The following is an 18778-nucleotide window of genomic DNA, read 5'->3' as shown; positions in this document are numbered from 1 at the left end:
TCAAAAGATAATTGCAATGGTGAAACGAACTTTAACATGTAAGGATAACAGTGTCGTTTTGCCTCTTGACAAGGTCTTGATAAGGACCCCCCCACACACACTCCCCCACTTGTACTATTGTGTGCAGGTCTAGTTTTCATTGTGATTCTGATAAAAATGATATCAGGATTGTGGAATACTGACTATGAAGACAGATTGAAAATTTGTAGACTGCACACACACACACACTAGCAAACAGGAAAATGAGGGGTGATATGATTCAGACTTACAAACTTCTGAAAGAATCATACAGGATTTCAGTTGATGGAATTTTTTATTTTATGGAGAGGTGGGGAAAGAACAAGAGGACATCCTTGGAAGTTGAGAATGAATGCTACTAAGAAGTGGGATGAGATCTAGATTTTTCTCTCATAGATTGGTGCATGATTGGAATGGATTGCCATTGGCTGTTGTGTGTGTGTGTGTGTGTGTGTGTGTGTACGTGCACGTGTGTGCAAGCAGTGTGAATGAATTCAAGAACAATTATGATAGCTAGTGCTTGTAGTATGTGGCATCCCTCAATGAGTCCCTGACTCCCTGAAGGTCTCTCTTAATAATAATAATACCCCCTGCTGTAGTGTTCCAGGTAAGATTTATGTAAGCATACTGGAAAAGAAGTTGAGAAAAATTGTGAAAGTGAAACTTGACAGGTCATTCAAAATAGAAGTTTTCTGGATCAAATTTTCACTTTAAGACAAACAGTCGAATTAAATTAAACTTACCAAGGAATTACATTCTTGTTTAATCCTTTATTTAAGCATAAGCAAACAAAGTTTTTGTATGAATTATATTTACAAATAGGCTACTTGTATGTAGAGGTTGACCATTTCACATCATTTGCCTTAGTATAGTAAGTATGGCATAGTAATATATGCTTCTGAAAGGAAGTGTGTTCTGCATTATAAGATACTATGACAATAGATGAAGTCGTCAGCTTCTATATTCAAGTAGCCTAGTCATGAAGTTACTTCATTTGCAAACTTTGTTTGCTTGCACTTGGATAAAGAATTAAACAAGAATGGAATTTTTTGGTAAGTTTAATTTAATATCTAATTAAAGTGGGAAAACTTTCTACAACAAACATAACTATTATTTTTCAGAAAAAACAGGAAAAAAATAATAGTTAAGCTTATACATTGGTTACTGATATCTACTAGTCTACAACAAACAATTGAGAAATCAACTGTTGGGAATACAACAAGGATCTGCATTTAAGCTTAGTAGATGTGAAAAAGGTATGTAACAAGATGCCAGAAAAAAAACAACTTCAAAAACGCTACAGTTATATGGTCTAAATGGAACACTATATTATGCTAGTCTTGATGTGAGTTCTTGGTTAGCAGATAGAATCGATAGGTTTGATGTAAAATTATTATTATTATTATGGGTATCTCCATGGAGTCAGTAGACTCATCACGGGAGACCCAAACTAGCAAAACAATATCTGTCATATCTCTTCTTGAATTCATTTACAGACAAAGAGCTCACAATTAAGTCAGGCAATGAATTCCACTCATTCACCACCCTCCAGGCAAAAAACCTTGTTCTGACACCCCTGTTAATCACGCTCTTCTTTAATTTCCAGGGATGACCTCTTGTTCTTCCATCACTATCACATCTGAAACATTTCCTCTGCATCAATCCTATAAAAACCTTTCAGTAATTTAAATGTTTCTACCATATCCCCTCTTCTCTGCCTATCAACCAACCTCTGCAATCCACAAGCTCAATCTGTTAATGTAGGGAGCATTTTTTACATCACTCACCAACTTGGTCACTCTTCTCTGAACCCTCTCCACAGCCTCCTCATCTCCAAGGAATCCAGGTGACCAGACCTGAGCACAGCAATCCAAATGGAGAAGTATCAATGCTTTATAAAGGGGAATAATAACCGCTTTATCTCTGGATGTCAGTGTGTTCCTCAACAGCCAAGTAATCCTATGTGCAATCTTGGACACCTTAGCAATGTGTCCTCTGAACTTCATCTCCCTATCTACCAACACCCCTAAGTCCCTAGCCTCATCAATCTCTTGGAGTACTGTTCCATCAATGTAGTACACAGCTGGTAATCTTTTAATCCCAAAATGCATGACTTTACACTTTTCCACATTGAACTGACATCCATTATCTTTTGCCCATTCTACCAGCTTATTTAAATCATCCTGCAAACTTTCAACATCAGCTTGATTTTTTATTGTGCTACCCAATTTGGCATCATCAGCAAACAACTGAATATCTCCCTGTAAGCCATTTCCTATATCAGTGGTGGTGAACCTTGTTATGTCTGTGTGCCAAAAGTTTACAAATCGAGTTGCTGATGTGCCCAGCATGTCAGCAACTAATTAATACAACACTAATTAATTAATTAACATTAATTAATACAACATTAATTGCAGAATTTTATTGAGAAGTTTAAAAATTAATATAGAATTTAATAATAATGAACACATAATTTGACATACACATTGTCGTATACAAATCAATATTAACCTATTATCAATTTATTAATTTATCAATATCAGTATATCACTTTATTAATGAGATTTTTGCTGTTGTACATTAGATGCCAAATGCTTTATATCAGGTTCATATTTTGTCACTCACACGGAACTAGATTCATCAGTCATTCTATTTCTTAAACTGTCTTTTATAAAATTCATTTAAAAAAATAATGACTCACAAGCATATGTAGAGGAGAAAATTGATAATATAGCCATCGCAACAAAAGGTTTCAGGAATGGCATTCCAAGTTCTCAATATTTCCTCTTCTGCATTCTTTTTAATTGCCCCCAACAATCGATCATTTTCTGTTATTTCCAAGTCATTTCTCAAATCAACAAACTTTTGTTTCCATATAGAACTAGATTGAAAATCGTAGTTGCATTTCTATATCTTCCAAATTCAGCCACTCGAAAATCTCCGAATTGAGTTTATCTGTTGATGTTGTGTCCGGATGCAAAATAAATTTTGATGTCTCTGCAAATTGCCCGAACTGCGTAAATCTTGAAGAAAATTCATTGATTATCGACTGAATAATCATAGAAAACTCTTTTATCAATTTAACTTGATCTTTTTTCATGGGATTCTAGATCTGCAAAGTCTTTTTTTGTATTTGGAAAATATCGGAAGGTATTGGAAATGACGTCACGATTAAAAATTGGTAATTTAGCTTTGAATGCTTTGATTAAATCAAACATGACAATAATTGTCTTGTTAACACCTTGCAGTTTAACATTTAATTCATTTAAATGTAAACAGAAATCAGTAAAAAACATTAATTTCAAAAGCCATCCGACGTTCATTAATTGATTGTATTTTTCAATGATTTTCTCATTATGTAAAAAAAAGTCTGACTTCATCTAAACACCCAACAAATCTTTGAAGAACTTTCCCACGACTTAACCATCGGACGTTGTTGTACATAAGTAAACCATTGTACACCGAGTTTACCTCACTTAATAATTCTATAAATTTTCGTTTATTTAAAGCGCGTGCCGATATAAAATTGACCAATTTTGTTACAGTGCTCATAATATCTTCCAGTGGCTTGAAACTAGCCTTTGCGCATAAAACCTGCTGATGTATAATACAATGAAAACCCAGAACTGAATGTCCAATATATTTGGTAAATAAATTGACTAACTCATTTTCCTCTCCAATCATACTATGAGCACCATCAGTAGTTACTGATACAATTTTGGAGATCTATATCTCTTTCAGCAAGTGCATTTACAACTGCGTTGCAAATATCTATTCCTTTTGTTGTTGTTGCTAATGGTGTTAAACTTATCAATTCTTCTTTGATGTTATTCCCAACACAATAACGAATAAAAATTGCTAAATGAGCTGATCCAGTTATGTCAGTACGCTCATCAAGACAAAGAGAAATTAAACCAGAAGATTTTATATCTGCTTTTTGCTGATGAGTTATATTTTTAGCCATTTCTATGATTCTATCTTTCACCGTGTTTCTAGCCAAAGGCATATCTTTTATTCTTTGAATAATTTTTTCCTTGTTTTCAAAATCTTCAAAGAGAACTGGTGCACATTTTAACCATGCTTCTTTTATATATTCCCCATCACTAAAAGGTTTCCCGTGTTTGGCAATTACATTTGAGGCAAAAAAACTAGCAGCAGTTATATTTAAACGACTGCATTTCATTAGGGTTGTTGACTGGATATTCCTATTTTTAATTGCCCGAGCAATAAATTCTTTCTGTTCGTCCTTGCTTTTCTTAAGGAGCAATTTACGGTTTGTCTCATAATGCCATTTTACTGACGACATTCTGTACACAACTGTCCCGGAACATAAAACGCATATTGCTTTATTGTCTTTATTAATCATGCCATACTCTTCAGTCCACCAGCTTTGGAACTCTCTGTGCTTGACTGTGATAATTTTCATTTTTTATTTTCGCTAGCCATGTTCGGTAGAACTGTAACAAAATAATTCAAAACTTAAATCAAATGCATTTTTTATAGTTTCAAAAAGATCAACATTTTATTATATGCCTAAATTAAATTATCTTTATAATTCCCATTTACAGTAGCAAAAACAAAACAGTGCACATATGCAACAATAATGCACCTGCCTACTGGCGGATGTGCGGTGCAAAATGCATAATGAACACACATGCGATTAGAAAAGGGAAAAGTCAGGGAATCCTAAGGATCATTCATTCTCAATTCTTATTCTATAGCCTGTATTTTTATTTATTCTTACTGTATTAGAGTGCTCAGTCCCACCAAACTTACTCGTAAATACCGTTCCCATTTTTTTAAAGTTCATACATTAAACTAACATAATTATTAATATTATATAAATTAAGTGGATATTAAATCCAACATTATTTCAAAGCCGACTACAGTAACTATAGAATTTTCGTCGGAAATTTGACCAGTGAACTTATGGGAATACACTCGCTGCCATACTACCAGTTGCTCTAGCGGCTAAGGCAACTTGTAGTATGGCGGCGAGTGTATTCCCGTAAGATCTCTGGTCAAATTTCACAAGAAACATCTATAGTTTGTGTAGTCAGCTTTGAAATAATGTTAGATTTAATATCCACTTAATTTATATAATTTTCCAATGTAGAAGCCTTTTGGCTATTTATTTTAGTAAATAAGTATTAATAATTAATTGTGGCATAATCATAAAGAATATTAATACACTTAATGTATACGGTATAGCATGTCGACAAATATAAAAGTACACATATAAGTTAGTTATCGATCACAGAACTAATGCTACAATATTGTAGTTTCCTCAGGCCAACATCATTAAATTAACTTCTGATAAGTTTCATTGACTTATCCCATTCTGATCACCAAAAATTTATAATATTATTCAGTATTAAAATTGATTTTAATGATGTTGGTTTGAAAAAAAAAAAAAAAAAAAAACCGGTAGCGAAAAAATATTTATGCATTGTAACTCGCCATAGAAGTCAGCGGAGCAGGGGAAGCAGCAGAAGGATGTCGACTTGTCGGCAAACGCTTACCTTCGAATATTACTTGCCCTCACGTATAACTGGCACCCCTGAGTTCACTTTATGAAAAAAAGCATTAAAAGGTTTTGCAGATATACCTCCCACACAAAAAACAACATGCCCTCCCCAACAGCCTTTATATACTGTAGATGCAAGAAAAAAAAAAGTTTTATTGTATCCCTGAATAAGGTACAGAGGCTTTTGCAGTCTGTGTAATATATTTCTCAATAAATAGTGCAATTAGAGATAGCTGGAATAAAAATAGCACCTAACTAATGAATCACATGTACCCCTCTCACAGAAACTACGCTGTACAGGCAAGCAAAACCATATGTTGCACCAGAAACACAGTATCTAACTAAAACTATTGTCCAATTTTCAATTACATGAAATAAATGTTTGTTTGATTGCATTTGAAATTCTCGATGTCATTATGACAAATCGCAAAGGCTAACTTCAAATAAAATTCTATCACAAATTGAAACATGCCATATAATGCTTGTGTGAGTTCCCCTTCCAGCTCAAATGCAAACAAGGCAATAAAAACCAATTATGGGTTGAAACTTTGTGTGAGTTGAGCCCGCTGGTAATGAGAAGTTCTCTAATTAGATACCTCTGCCCTGACAACACCCTTGTGCAGTGCCACTATGTTGCCTTCCTTTCGTATTGCATGCCACCATTAAACAACCACATCTGTAGCACTGATATATCATTTGTTCTCATTCAGCCTGCTGACCTAGTTGGCCAAGTGGATAGTGTTTGTATTCTCCATTGACTTCAATTCCCACTATGGCAGGAATCTTTACTAATGCCTTTAGCTAACAGATGAGTCTTTATTTCCCAGTTGTGAGATGATCAACTTTTTGGGACCTGAAGTGGATCGAAAAGGTTCATTCTTTTATTCTTCCTAATATAGTAGTTCAAAGTTCTTTCACATTTCTGGATGCATACATTAGCCATTTTTGCAGCAAAACACTGGAGAAAAATCTTGCACAAAACTTAATCTTCAACCTCAACATTTATATACCACTTATTTATAAGAACTGATGGGCATAATTTTGAATATGTTACTTCTAAAAGTAACATATTCAAAACCTTCATAAACAAAGTAGACATAAACAAAACTTCAACTAATAAATATATTAACAAGAAATCACCTGTAAAACTATCCTAAATCAATAAATTAATGCAAGAAACATAAAATACTCTATAAAATAATATTAAAACACATCTGTAATAACACAGCTTAAAAGTATTTCCCTTTACTTTACAACACCTATCCAGTAATGAATAACATTATTGTGCATTAATTTCTTATCATTAGTTTGATAAACTTGGTTTCTTCCTATTCAAAATTAAACATATTTGATGATAATCAGTAAATAAAAGTGAATCCATTCTGTCAGATATTATAATTTGATTAAATTTATTACAGAGAGAAAATGGAGAGGAAATTAATTTAACTATGCTATTAAAGCACAGTGGTGATTCTAAAGGATTTGGGTTTACATTGAATGGAGGCATAAATTATGGAAGTGCAGCCATTGTAGATACTGTCTCAACAGGCAAGTCTTTTATTTTCTGATCTTTTCAGAATTAGATATTAAAAATTAATCTTGGAAATTATTCTGATACTTCATATGTCACATAGTTTATGCATTGAATGAAATACTAAGGTTCTATAAAATATTTTGCCCCACGATAAAAATTATTTTCTGATTCTGTGAGACGTCATTTTGTGAAGTGTTTCCAGGAGCACTTGTATGCCAAGTGCACCTGGAAACACTTCACAAAATGACCTCTCACAGAGTCACAAAATAATTTTTATCGTGGAGCAAGATATTTTATTAAATGATTATGCTGTAATAAATATTTCACTATATCATTAATCATTATCAGTAGTATTTTTCTTGTTTTATGACTGACTGTGCGATTGAGTGTGTTTCTTCTGAAAGATTTCTTACACATATATTGTTAAGCAGTGTTTTGCATAGCATTTATGTGAGCAAAAGCAATGCATCCAAGACATTGTTCAAAGAGTTTAACACGAGAGATTTTGTGTGAAGTAGTATGTGCTCAATGTATTCATTTGCAAGAGTAAACAGCTCTTGATATGAAAGTTAGAGTAGAAAAAGGAGTGTGTTGGAAATGTTTTGGGAGTGAGCCATCACAAAACATTTATATTAATGATGTATATTAATGATGAAAGGCATGAAATTAAGTGTTTTAGAGAATATACTTGAAGGAGTAGGTGATAGTGAATGAAATATGAATGAGAGTATGAAAGAAGTGGTTGAAGATATTGTGAATAATAAGGTGGTAGCAAGGAGAGAAGTAGTGTTCATATATGAAATTCTTCACAGAACAAAACGTAAGCTTGAGAAGTGACTAACATGTGGTTGTAGAAAAGAGAAGAATGGAAACAAAAGTGAGTGGGAAGATCATGTGAAAGTGAGAAACTGGAATAAGGAAAGAGTATTTGATGGAGATTCTTTTGATAAGAGGTATGCTTGATGAGAACATGATGAAAGCATCTTTTCCAGTTGTAAAGATCAAGGATATCAGAAGATATTGGTGTGCAGAGAGGGAAAATAAAAGAATTGATTATTTTGCAGGAATGAGTGAATTGAAAGGTGAGAAACATGCATTGAGAGAAGATATGAAAGAGTTGGTGGAAGAAGTTCAAAAGAAAAATGGAGAGATTGTGGATCTGCTGCCAGGATATGATGAGAATGAATTGAGAAGGGCCATGATTGCTAATGAACTACTCTTGTCTTGTCAGATGTCATCTCATTCCAGGAGGTTGACTACCAATGAACTACTAAGAAGATGATTATGCAGGAGGAATAGCATGCAGTTTATTGATGTCTGGAGTGAATTTTGACAGAAGAAAGGTCTTGTATATGTCTGCTGAATTGCAATTGCATTGGAAGTGCAAAATCAGTGAAACTAAAAATGTTGGAAGTGAAGTATGAGTCTGGCCACCCCTGGTGCAAATGAATATGAGTACAGAAATGATCATGCAATGCCAAGTGCGTGTCCCAGGTTTTGAATCTGAATGGGTTGATAGTTAAATCACACAATGGTAATTATGAATTCAAGTGGAAGTTGAAATGCATGTTTATAAATGCCAGGGTAAGAATTTTGGGCATCAATCATTTTGACTTGTGTAAAATTTATCAACACAAGTGAGACTTAGTTAACAGTAGATGATGATTTAGTTATAGGGATAGAATGTAAAGGGTATTGTATTTTCAGAGAGCATAGATAGATGAAACAGGAGGAGGAGGAGGAGAAGAGGTATTGCTAATGATTGCTGAAGAACTTCAATTCAACAAAAATAGAATTTATGGAGGATTTTATGACTGAAAAACCAGTGTATTGCTATACCAGAAAGCATTGCTATACTTTCTTCCACTCCGAGAAGGTGCAGATATTGAAAGAACATTATAAAATAATTCATTATTTTCTTGATAGAAATGTCTACTTAAAAAGTATGAAACAGTCACATATTTAAGAATGCTGTCTATATACTTTTTTATCTTTATATATGTACTAGTATAACTGTTGTGAACGTATTTGCAATAATAAAGCAAAAATAGAATAAAGTGTAAAAATCAAACACTGTACATTATTTCACAAAAATATAAATAAGAAAAAAGGAAAGAAATAAAAACTATTAACAATTTAACTTTTCTCTGCGTGTAATAAAAAAATAATTACATATAAATAAAAACAATTAAATACAAACTCCATTACAGTGATCTAAACTAATTATCTTCTTTTTTGTCAAAGGCTTTTTTGTCAAATGGTTCTTATCTAAAATAGTAGTGACATTGACGGGAACAAACTCTTTGAAGAAATTAAATCTCTAAACAGTTTACTTCCAGAAAACATCAATTTGCTGTTAGAAACTTTACAATTTTTAAAAGCAAGGAATTTGCAGAATATAGTTCCAAATACATAGATTGCATTGAGAATTTTGCTGACAATTCCTCTAACAGTAGCAACAGCTGAAAGAAGTTTTAGCACATTAAAACTTCTTCTTTTCAGCCATTTTCTGTCCACTGCTGGATGAAGGCCTCCTCCAGTTCCTTCCACCTTTCTGTTCTTGGATGGTTGACCAATTTTTCCCAACAAAATGTGACAATTCATCACTACACTTTCTTTTTAGGACTTATTTAGGAATTAAAACTTATCAAAACATATTTGCGATCGACAATGGGCGAGTGAGAGATTAAATTCTTTACCCTTGTTATCTGTTGAAAATGCTGTTGCTCAGAAAATAGACATTAGTGAAAGAATTGGTTTGTGCAACAAGGTAAGACTTTTTTCTCAGAGGATTGCAAATGAAGCAGCAGCATTGTAACAAGTGTATAACACTTTGTGTTATAATTATTATAATTATTTATAGCACAGTTGTAGAGTTCATAATTGTGTAAAATGAATGCTGATCACCATGTAATACTAAAGGAGAGGCATCTCACTATACATCAATGGTCTCCACTTGTGAGCATTGTGAACTACCTCTTGCTACTGTGAATATTCATAGGGATTTATTATTATTTTTATGTGGCACCTCCGAGGAGTACAAAGACTCATCGAGGGAGGGCACCCACTCTACAACTCTCCATCTCCACCACTCATCCATGTGGTTCACTACACTGAATTGCATCAACTACACCAATGACATCTACTGTCCATCACCACTACCACTAGTATTTTCACAGACAATCACAAACATCATCTGTGAAAATCACAGATGAGTTTGAATCCCGCCATGGGCAGGATTTAAACCCACAGCCTTCCGGCAAAGCAGTTGACAGCAGATAATTTAAATTCCATTATTTACCCAATAGATTAATTTCCTTTATGACTCTGATGAGCTCTTTTGTTTGACAAAACCTTTTATTTTATGCATTTTAATCAGGAAGTCCAAGTGATTTGGCAGGATTAAAGTCAGGAGATGAAGTTTTAACATTGAATGGGGAAAGAACAATTGGAAGGAGCCATTCAGCACTAGTATTTGCAATAAAACAAGCTGTGTATACTGGACAACTAAATATGGTTGTGTGGAGGCCTGCTCAAAGTAAAGTATTAATTTTATGCATATTTGTTTTTTGTATTTGTAGTTTTTTTGTTTTTTTAAAAATTCCTTTTGTCCTTTCTTTTATCCCAATTTAATGAACTGATCAGCTACTACCCTTTTATGCTAAATAATATACAAAGTAGTTTTATTATGATTATATGTTGCATCTTCATATGGTCTGAAGAATCATTGCTAGAGGTCCATGCTAACTGTTATTTGCACTGTGCTTGTCATGTCATATCCCCACGTGCCCTGAGAGCACAGAGGTCTGACTTACATCAGTTTACAGGCCGAAGTTAATCCTGTGAGAATGGCCAGTCCTCAGTAGAGTGCCAGCAGCATCGAATGATTGGTTTCCTTCCAACTACTAACCACGCTCAGACTTGCTTAACTTTTTGCTTGAGCCATTAGTAGCAGAGACTCTACCAATCAACCAACCTTTGCTAACACTATGCTTGTCATACTTTTCTTTAAACTCATATACTAACAAACGTATTCACAACTGCTGCTTGCAAAATATTCACTCATTCACTGCTCTCCAAGCAAAAAAACTCATCCTCACATCCTTGCTTCACACTCTTACATAACTTCCAGGTGTGACTTCTTGTACTCTCCTCTCATGTCATGTATAGATATACATGACATGAGAGGAGAGTACAAGAAAATCTACCACTTCTGATCTTCAAGAAATCAGGCAACAAATTTGTGCACAGTTGACTATATGTGATCACAACTAGTATAGATAAGGAAGTTATCTATACTTATCAGCGATCCTTTCAGCTATTTTGTCCATTTTTGAAATGTGTTCCCTGAAGTTCAACTCCCTGCTCACCATCAGTGTCAGATCCTTGGCCTATTCAGTTTCCTATAATTCATCAATACTATACACAGTTTGTAATTATAAGCCCCTATCCTCATCACAAGGAGATTGATGGGGTTGTGCAATCCTTCTGGATAGCAGTGAGCATTCTGATTCCTTTTTCAAAGTCACGGAACACTTTTGATTATAAAAAAATTTGGGGAACACCAACAGCATTAGGGTCATAAAACTAACAATAAACATATGCATGGACTTGCCTTTTATAAAAATGGAACTTATTTTAATGTGATACTTGCGCTTGTCAGCTTTTGCAGATTTCAGCAATATCATGTCTAATATGTGATATAGCTACCCTCATCTCTTTGTCTATATTAGTAAGTGTTTCACGCTTTTGTTTCTTATTTGGGAAACCAAGCTCACACAAATATGATGTTGAAAACTGTAACAAAATTTTCAGTGCTCTTGTGGAGAGAGCTGGGTATTCGACTTGGACAAAAATCCAAAATTCTTCAAGACTTGTTTCAGAGAATTTAATTTTTAGAGTACGATCCGTTGACAAGGTAATTAATTGTTCTTCTTGTAACGAAAATTCACAACTCGATGTATTCACTGTGCCAAATGGATTTCGTATCCAGTAGTCATAATTGTGTGTGTTTAAGGAAGGAAAGTAACTTGAAATCTTTTCTTCCAATTTTGTTAATTGTTCTGTTATAACAGAAATAATTCCCTGCACATTTTTATTCAGAATAGCCAATTACACTCAGAACTGTGTCATGTGACATCTTTCACCAGCGGAACACCTGTAACCAGTTCGCAGAACACAAGTGTTCCAGGGAACACCGGTTAAGAACCACTGCTCTAGAGTAATAAATAAATAAACAGCTTGTAATCATTTCATTCCGAAGTGCATAACCTTCCACTTGCCACATTGAACTGGAAACCATTATCCTTTGTTCACACTGCCACTCTGTGTAAATATCCTGCAAGAACTATTGCCCTCCCCAGTTTAGCATAATTTATTATTATTATAGTTATTATTATTGCATGGAGCCCTCATATTCATTGCAGGAGACCCATACTATCAACACAATATCTGTTATACCTCTCCTTGAAACCATTAACAAAGCACTGACTCAGACAACCCATTCCATTAATTTATCACTCTCCAAGTGAAAAATCTTATCTTCACACCCTTGCTAACCACACTCTCACACATCTTCCAGAGATAACCTCTTCTTCTGCTCTCTCTCTAGCCAAGTGCTGAAACGTTTTCCCTGCATCAATCCTATAAAAACCCTTCAGTAACTTAAATGTTTCTATCATATAATTCATCATATCAGTCCTGGTATGGTGAATTACTGTGAACTTTTTTTTCTACTTTTCTATTTTTCTACTTATTATTATTATTATTATTCAGGCCTCCATGGAGTCAAAAGACTCATCGTGGGAGGATCTTCCTAAGAAACGCAAAGTCTATCACACTACTCCTTAAACTCATTGACCATTCTCACTCTCACCATTCCATCAGGCAATGCATTCCATAGCTCAACCCTCCATGCAAAGAAACCACTCCTCATCCTCTTACAAACAGTTTCATTTCGTAACTTCCAGGGATGGCCTCTTGTCATCACTCCTTCCCACTGTTCAATCAAGCGAAAGAACTCTCCACTGTCAAACCCTGTAACCATAAAAGTCTCAATCATATCACCTCTCCTTCTATCTACCAAACTCTGTAGTCCGCATTCCCTCAGCCGATACTCATAACTAACATGGTACAGTCCTGAAACCATCTTTGTTATCTGCCTTTGTACCCTTTCCACAGTTAAATTATCTCCTTAAAATCCTGAGGACTTATGTTTTCGTAACTAATTTTTTTAAAATTTAATAATACATTGTTTTTTTTAAAAAGGGACAGGGATGAGTATTCATTGGAAAGAAGAATTTGCATGTGTTTGGATTATCAGTTCATTGAATATGCATTATTGTATACCCTAGTGCCGAATGTTGTTTTGCATAAGATATAGTTTCCATTCTTATTTCTTTCCAGTACTGTCATCAAAATAAATCAAACATTAGCCTTTGTGAAATAAAGGCTAATGTTATCAGATTTATTTTTATTTATTTTTTCATATAGAAAACCACGGTCATTGTTTTTTTCATAAAATAAAATATACAGTAATAATACCCTGCTTTATGATGCTTTGCATTACAATGATCCACTCATATGATGCTTTTCAATTATGATCTATGCCCATTTTATGCAATGCTGCATATTTTTATACTCATTGATGGTTTTAGAGTGACATGGCACTCCCATGAATTGATCAATGAATAGTTTTCATGAACTGTTTGTTTTTTGTTATAAACAAACATTTATTCATTGTGAATTATGAACTGTTTATAACTATTATTTTATTTTACTGTTGTTAATAATGACAGATGAAATTCATACTGAGGGTGATGATATTGCTCCAGTGAAAAGATGCATAAATTTGTTATATTATATGCTAAAATTATATATCGAATATTGAAAGAGGCCATAGGCTAAACTTACTTTGCACTACTGTCATTACAGTTACTGAAAACAAAGATAAATTTCTGAGTGAAGGGAAAGTGCCACATTAGTTAATACTACAGTTATCTGTAAATGTGACAATCTTATTGTCAAAATGAAAAAACTTTTAATGGTGTACAATGATGACCAAATTGATTTTTGTGTTCTCTTAAGCCAAGCCATTTGGAATAAATTTTTCATTTGCAAAAATTATTCTAAATGTTCATTTGCATAAATGACATAACTAAATACTTTATGTACATCATTTATGCACACATATATGACTGTTTAAAATTATTATTAAACCACAACATGCAATTACAAGTGAAAAAAAAAAAAAAGAGAGAGCAATTCACTATATGATGAAATTCGTTATATGACAGTGGCCAGAAACCTGTGTTTTATGACCTAGGTATGCCTGCATTTCATTCTCAAATGAAGTCTCTGGTATTATATTGCCAGCTTTGGAAATGCAGATTATGCATAAAGTTGATAAAGATGAGAGATTAAACATATGAGGAACAAAATGAGTGGTGGATTTGCATGGAGATGTGAGTAAGAATGGAACAAAAGAGTTGAAAGAAATATCGAATGATTTGAGAGTAGCAGTGTATTGGAATTCGATGATTAGGTGTGTGTGGTGAGTGAAAAGGTGCATAATGTTTGTTTTTCGGGTGATTAAAGCATTAGCTAAGAGGAGTATGCAAGCAAAAGAGTTGGTAGTGGTAGTTGGCACAAATAATTTGACTTGTAACAAGGAGAATGTAAGGGTGGATGTTAAAAGACTGTTAATGAGAATGAAAAATGACAGTGTGATAGGTAAGATAGACAGCATGTTGCCCAGGTATGGTATTGATGAGTCGAGAAGGCAGCAAAGATTATGAATGGTATGCCAGCAGTTGTGTGAAGAGAAAGAAGTTCATTGTGTGAATGTGTGGGATCAGATTGAGGAGTGGATAGAGCTGTATAAAACAGATCGACTACACTTAAATGGATTTGGTGTGAGTCAGTTGGAGAAATTGTTGATGCAAGAGAAAATAATGACTGAAGTGAATGTAAGACCTGAGGAAACAATAGGTGTTGTGGAAGAGCAGGGGAGTAAGATAGGCAAGTTTACAAATGGAGAGGTGAGCGGTATGTATGAAGAAAATGTGAGAGAAGGAACGTAAGTTAGATTGGGAAATGGGGAGGTCAGGTCGGACAGGGAGACACTGCATGAGAAGTGTAGTGATGGTTTCAGGCGTTATAAGAGGCTACACATAGATCAAGGGTCTTGGATTTGATTATCTCATCAGAAGATATTATTGTAAATGAAGTATCGCATCTTCCTCCAGTTGGTGAAGTGACTATGAAGTGATCACTTGGGTGGTGGCCAGTCATATCAGGACTTTTGTGAGAAAGGATTATATGTGGAACTGTAAGGAAGGTGATTATGACCAACTCAGGAGGTAGCATGCAGCAATAGCATGGAATGAGGAAGTGGATGGGAAACAAATCAGTGCTGCTTGGTTTCTACTCAGGAATTATCTGGCAGAGGTAATGACTTAGTATATTATAAAGGTCAGGAGATTAAATAAGGTAGGCATAAAATGGATGACTGAAGAGATAAAGCATGCATTCTCAAAGAAAAAGGCACATAAGATGAGTGGCAATAATTAGTTACATGAGGAGTAGAAAGTGCAAGCAAAGGAAGGTGACTGACTCACTTTGTAAAGCTAGTGAAAGTGCAGTATGAGTAACAGTTAGAAAATGAGACTAAAAGAAATCCTAGGGAGTTTTTTTTTTTTTTATATGTGGCCAGTAAAAGGAAGAGTGATTATGGGAGGATGATGTTGGTCAGTGAATGATAAACACTGAGGAGAGTATAGTAGAGGTGTTAAATGAGCAGTTCATTTAAAGTATTTCATCTTTGTGATTGTAACATAATGCAGAACTTGAGACCAGTGGCAATGAGAGAGTAACCACTGTGGTGAATGAGCAGAAGGTATATGAGGAATTGAGTAAACTTGATGGCATATCACCATGTGTCTTAACACTTTAATGTACATTTTTAACATGAGTCTTAGATCAGCCCTGGTCCCAAAGGAATGGAAAGATGGCAGAATTGTTCCACTTCATAAAGGAGGTGATAAGACTAAGGCTTCGAATTATAGGCCAATCTGCTTGTGAGGAAAAGGATTCAGAACTGGGTTGACAGCAGTGGAGCAGTGATTGCAGATCTTATTGGATTGCATTAGTTTATGTTTAGTTAGTAGTTTGAAGTTATTCAGCAACATTCTTGTTTTTAATATTTTTTTTAATGAAGATAGTTCACTAAGGTAATGTGTAAGGTTAATATTTTTACCTTTGCATAATCAGGATATTTGTTTATAATTTGTAAGTTTTTAAATTACAGGCATTTCCTGCTGTATGAGTTCCTGGGTTTACAAGTTCTTTTTTTATCAAGTATCAAAAAAAAGTGGAAAATATGAGCATTAATTGCAATAAATAAATGATAAACACTCATGAATACAGAATTCAAAACCTTAGCTATAAAATATAGTACTTTGCTTGTGTTTAGGTAGGCGAGTGTGTTTCACTGGTGGATAAATATGAAATAAGATGACAGCAAAAATAAAGTGCAACACAATCGTCTGTCTTATTCAAACTGTACAGTAAGCCAAAATGAATTAGTACTACAAAGAGTGATGCTAATAAAAGAAATAGCAAATAACAATCAGTGAGTGTGCATTTGATGATAATAATGATGAATAAACATTCTTTTAACATTTGTATGACATTAATAATTTCTTTATTATTATAATTTCCTTGATTTTAAAGGCCAGGTTTTCATTTCTTTGGATAAATAAATCATTGTTTAAGCATAAACTTTCATTTCATTGACTTTTATTTAATCTTATTATGATCATATTGCATCTATTGGAAATAAAGTCAGAAATTGCCTGTATTTATGCAGCATTTTTTTCCAACACCAGTGCAGGATACACTTGTGTTGCAAAATTCTGCAGAACAAAATTGGCCAAAGAACACATACAATTAATAGATATAGCATATTCCTTTCATTATCATAGCAGTTTTGGGACAATCCTAAACAACAACTTCAGATTAAGTAACAACATTAAATTTCGTATTGAAAATGTTATAGATAGGTCACCAGTTTGATATCTGCAGTGAAGTGCTTATATTGTATTATAATAGAAACGTTTATGATTTGCATAGTTTTATTTTACATTTATTTTAATTTAGTTGTATATTTCCAGATAGCGCATCTCACGAGCACTATAAGAACATTACCTCAAAGCAGTCAAAAAGAGGGGCATTGTTTGCTCAGAAGTTAGCCATGTTCAGTGGTAATGCTATTTCAGAATCACCTCCTCCTCCTGTTCGTGTTGAGATGAGAAAACCATCAAAATTACAAGAACAGAAAAGCGATTCTTTGGTGTTGAGAAGAAGATCTGCTTTTGAAAATAGTTCCTTAGAAAAGGAACTACCCAGGAAGAGTAGGTGGTCAACAAGCTTTCAGGATGTGAAGGGTGAGGAAAAAGGAATAATAAAAAGGGATAGTCATTTGATAGAAAAGAAAATATCAGAGGACAGGAAACCACCTCCAATTCCTGTGAAGCCAAAGTTATTTTTACATACCTCTAGAGAAGTATTAGAAGAAAATACTGCTATAGTCAAACAAGGAAAAAAGTCCGAAAAACATTCTCTTCCTAAATTATGTGATACTTCAGAATCTGAGAATTCTGTTGACAATCATTGTACAGATTCAGACTGTGATTTGCAGCAAGTAATCAGGACCACTTCACAGTTACAAATAGCTTCTTGTGAAGTTCAGTGTAATAGTCATTTGTCAGTAGACTCTTGTGTAGATAATGTTGAATTTAATAATGAGCAGAGTAATGCTAATGCTGTTCATGTAGAAAGGGAGGACAGGATAGAAAATGATATCAGTAATTCTTACATTACTAATGAACATCATAGTAATGATGAAATAGAAAAAGATAGCACAAGTCATAATTTTTTAGTGGACAATTGTTGTGACAATTCTAGTGTAACAAATGAAGATCATAATCAGATTTTGCCTGAAGAGGATGATGACGAAGAAGAAGAAGATATTTCTAATACTAGTGAAGCTCCATTTGCAGACATAATTTCTCCAAATGTAGAATTTAAAAGCATTTCTATTTCTTTAGCTGAACAGATGTCGCACAGAGGACAGCAAAATATGTGTAATATAGAAACAAATGTAAATAGTGAAACTAATACTGAAAGTGGAATAATCAGGACTACACTAAACAGCTCTCCTGAAGAAAGGCTTGAGCATCTTATTACTGGAGTTGATTATGATTTGACACAGAAGGATAAAGAAGATGAGGTATGACATATATTAAATTATGTATTTTATATATAGATATATTTAATATAATATTCTTTACTGATTTGTTGACTTTTGTCCTAAAATGTTGAAAGATTTTTCCCTTGGTTATACTATAAATTAGATGCCAAGAACACATCTATCTCTGATTCAACATCTATCTCTAATTCAGAGTATTTTACGAGGGTGGTCTGAAAGTTTCTTAGTTAGTACATCTGTCATGAGCATCCATGTGAAATTGCAAGTCATTCTATCAAGTAGTTTGTTTTATACAGCTGTCTGATTATGATTTGACACAGAAGTCAAATCATAATCAGACAGTCTGAAGCAAGTGCTGTCTGTATCCCTTGAAATGGATAAAATTGAGTATCGTGCAGTTATAAAATTCTTTGTAAAAGAAAGTTTAACG

At 33.9% G+C, this 18778-nt stretch overlaps 1 protein-coding gene across 1 annotated transcript in view; it reads left to right on the top strand.

Moving 5' to 3' along the window:
* Positions 1-18375, top strand: part of LOC150105690 (uncharacterized) — a 124525-nt gene extending 106150 nt beyond the window's left edge. Inside the window, exons 7-9 of the mRNA XM_090394530.1 lie at positions 6964-7093; positions 10459-10617; positions 17252-18375. Coding sequence (XP_090250656.1) covers positions 6964-7093; positions 10459-10617; positions 17252-18375 — 1413 coding nt within the window. The remainder of the gene's footprint in view (positions 1-6963; positions 7094-10458; positions 10618-17251) is intronic.
* Positions 18376-18778: the final 403 nt, after the last annotated feature.

This window comes from Typopeltis vanoorti, chromosome 6 (assembly GCF_054136105.1).
Source record: "Typopeltis vanoorti isolate ZY-2024b chromosome 6, IOZ_Tvanoo_1.0, whole genome shotgun sequence".
Taxonomy (NCBI): Eukaryota; Metazoa; Arthropoda; class Arachnida; order Uropygi; family Thelyphonidae; genus Typopeltis; species Typopeltis vanoorti.
Note: the sequence above shows the minus strand (reverse complement) of the source record. Positions and strands in the feature narration are given on the sequence as shown.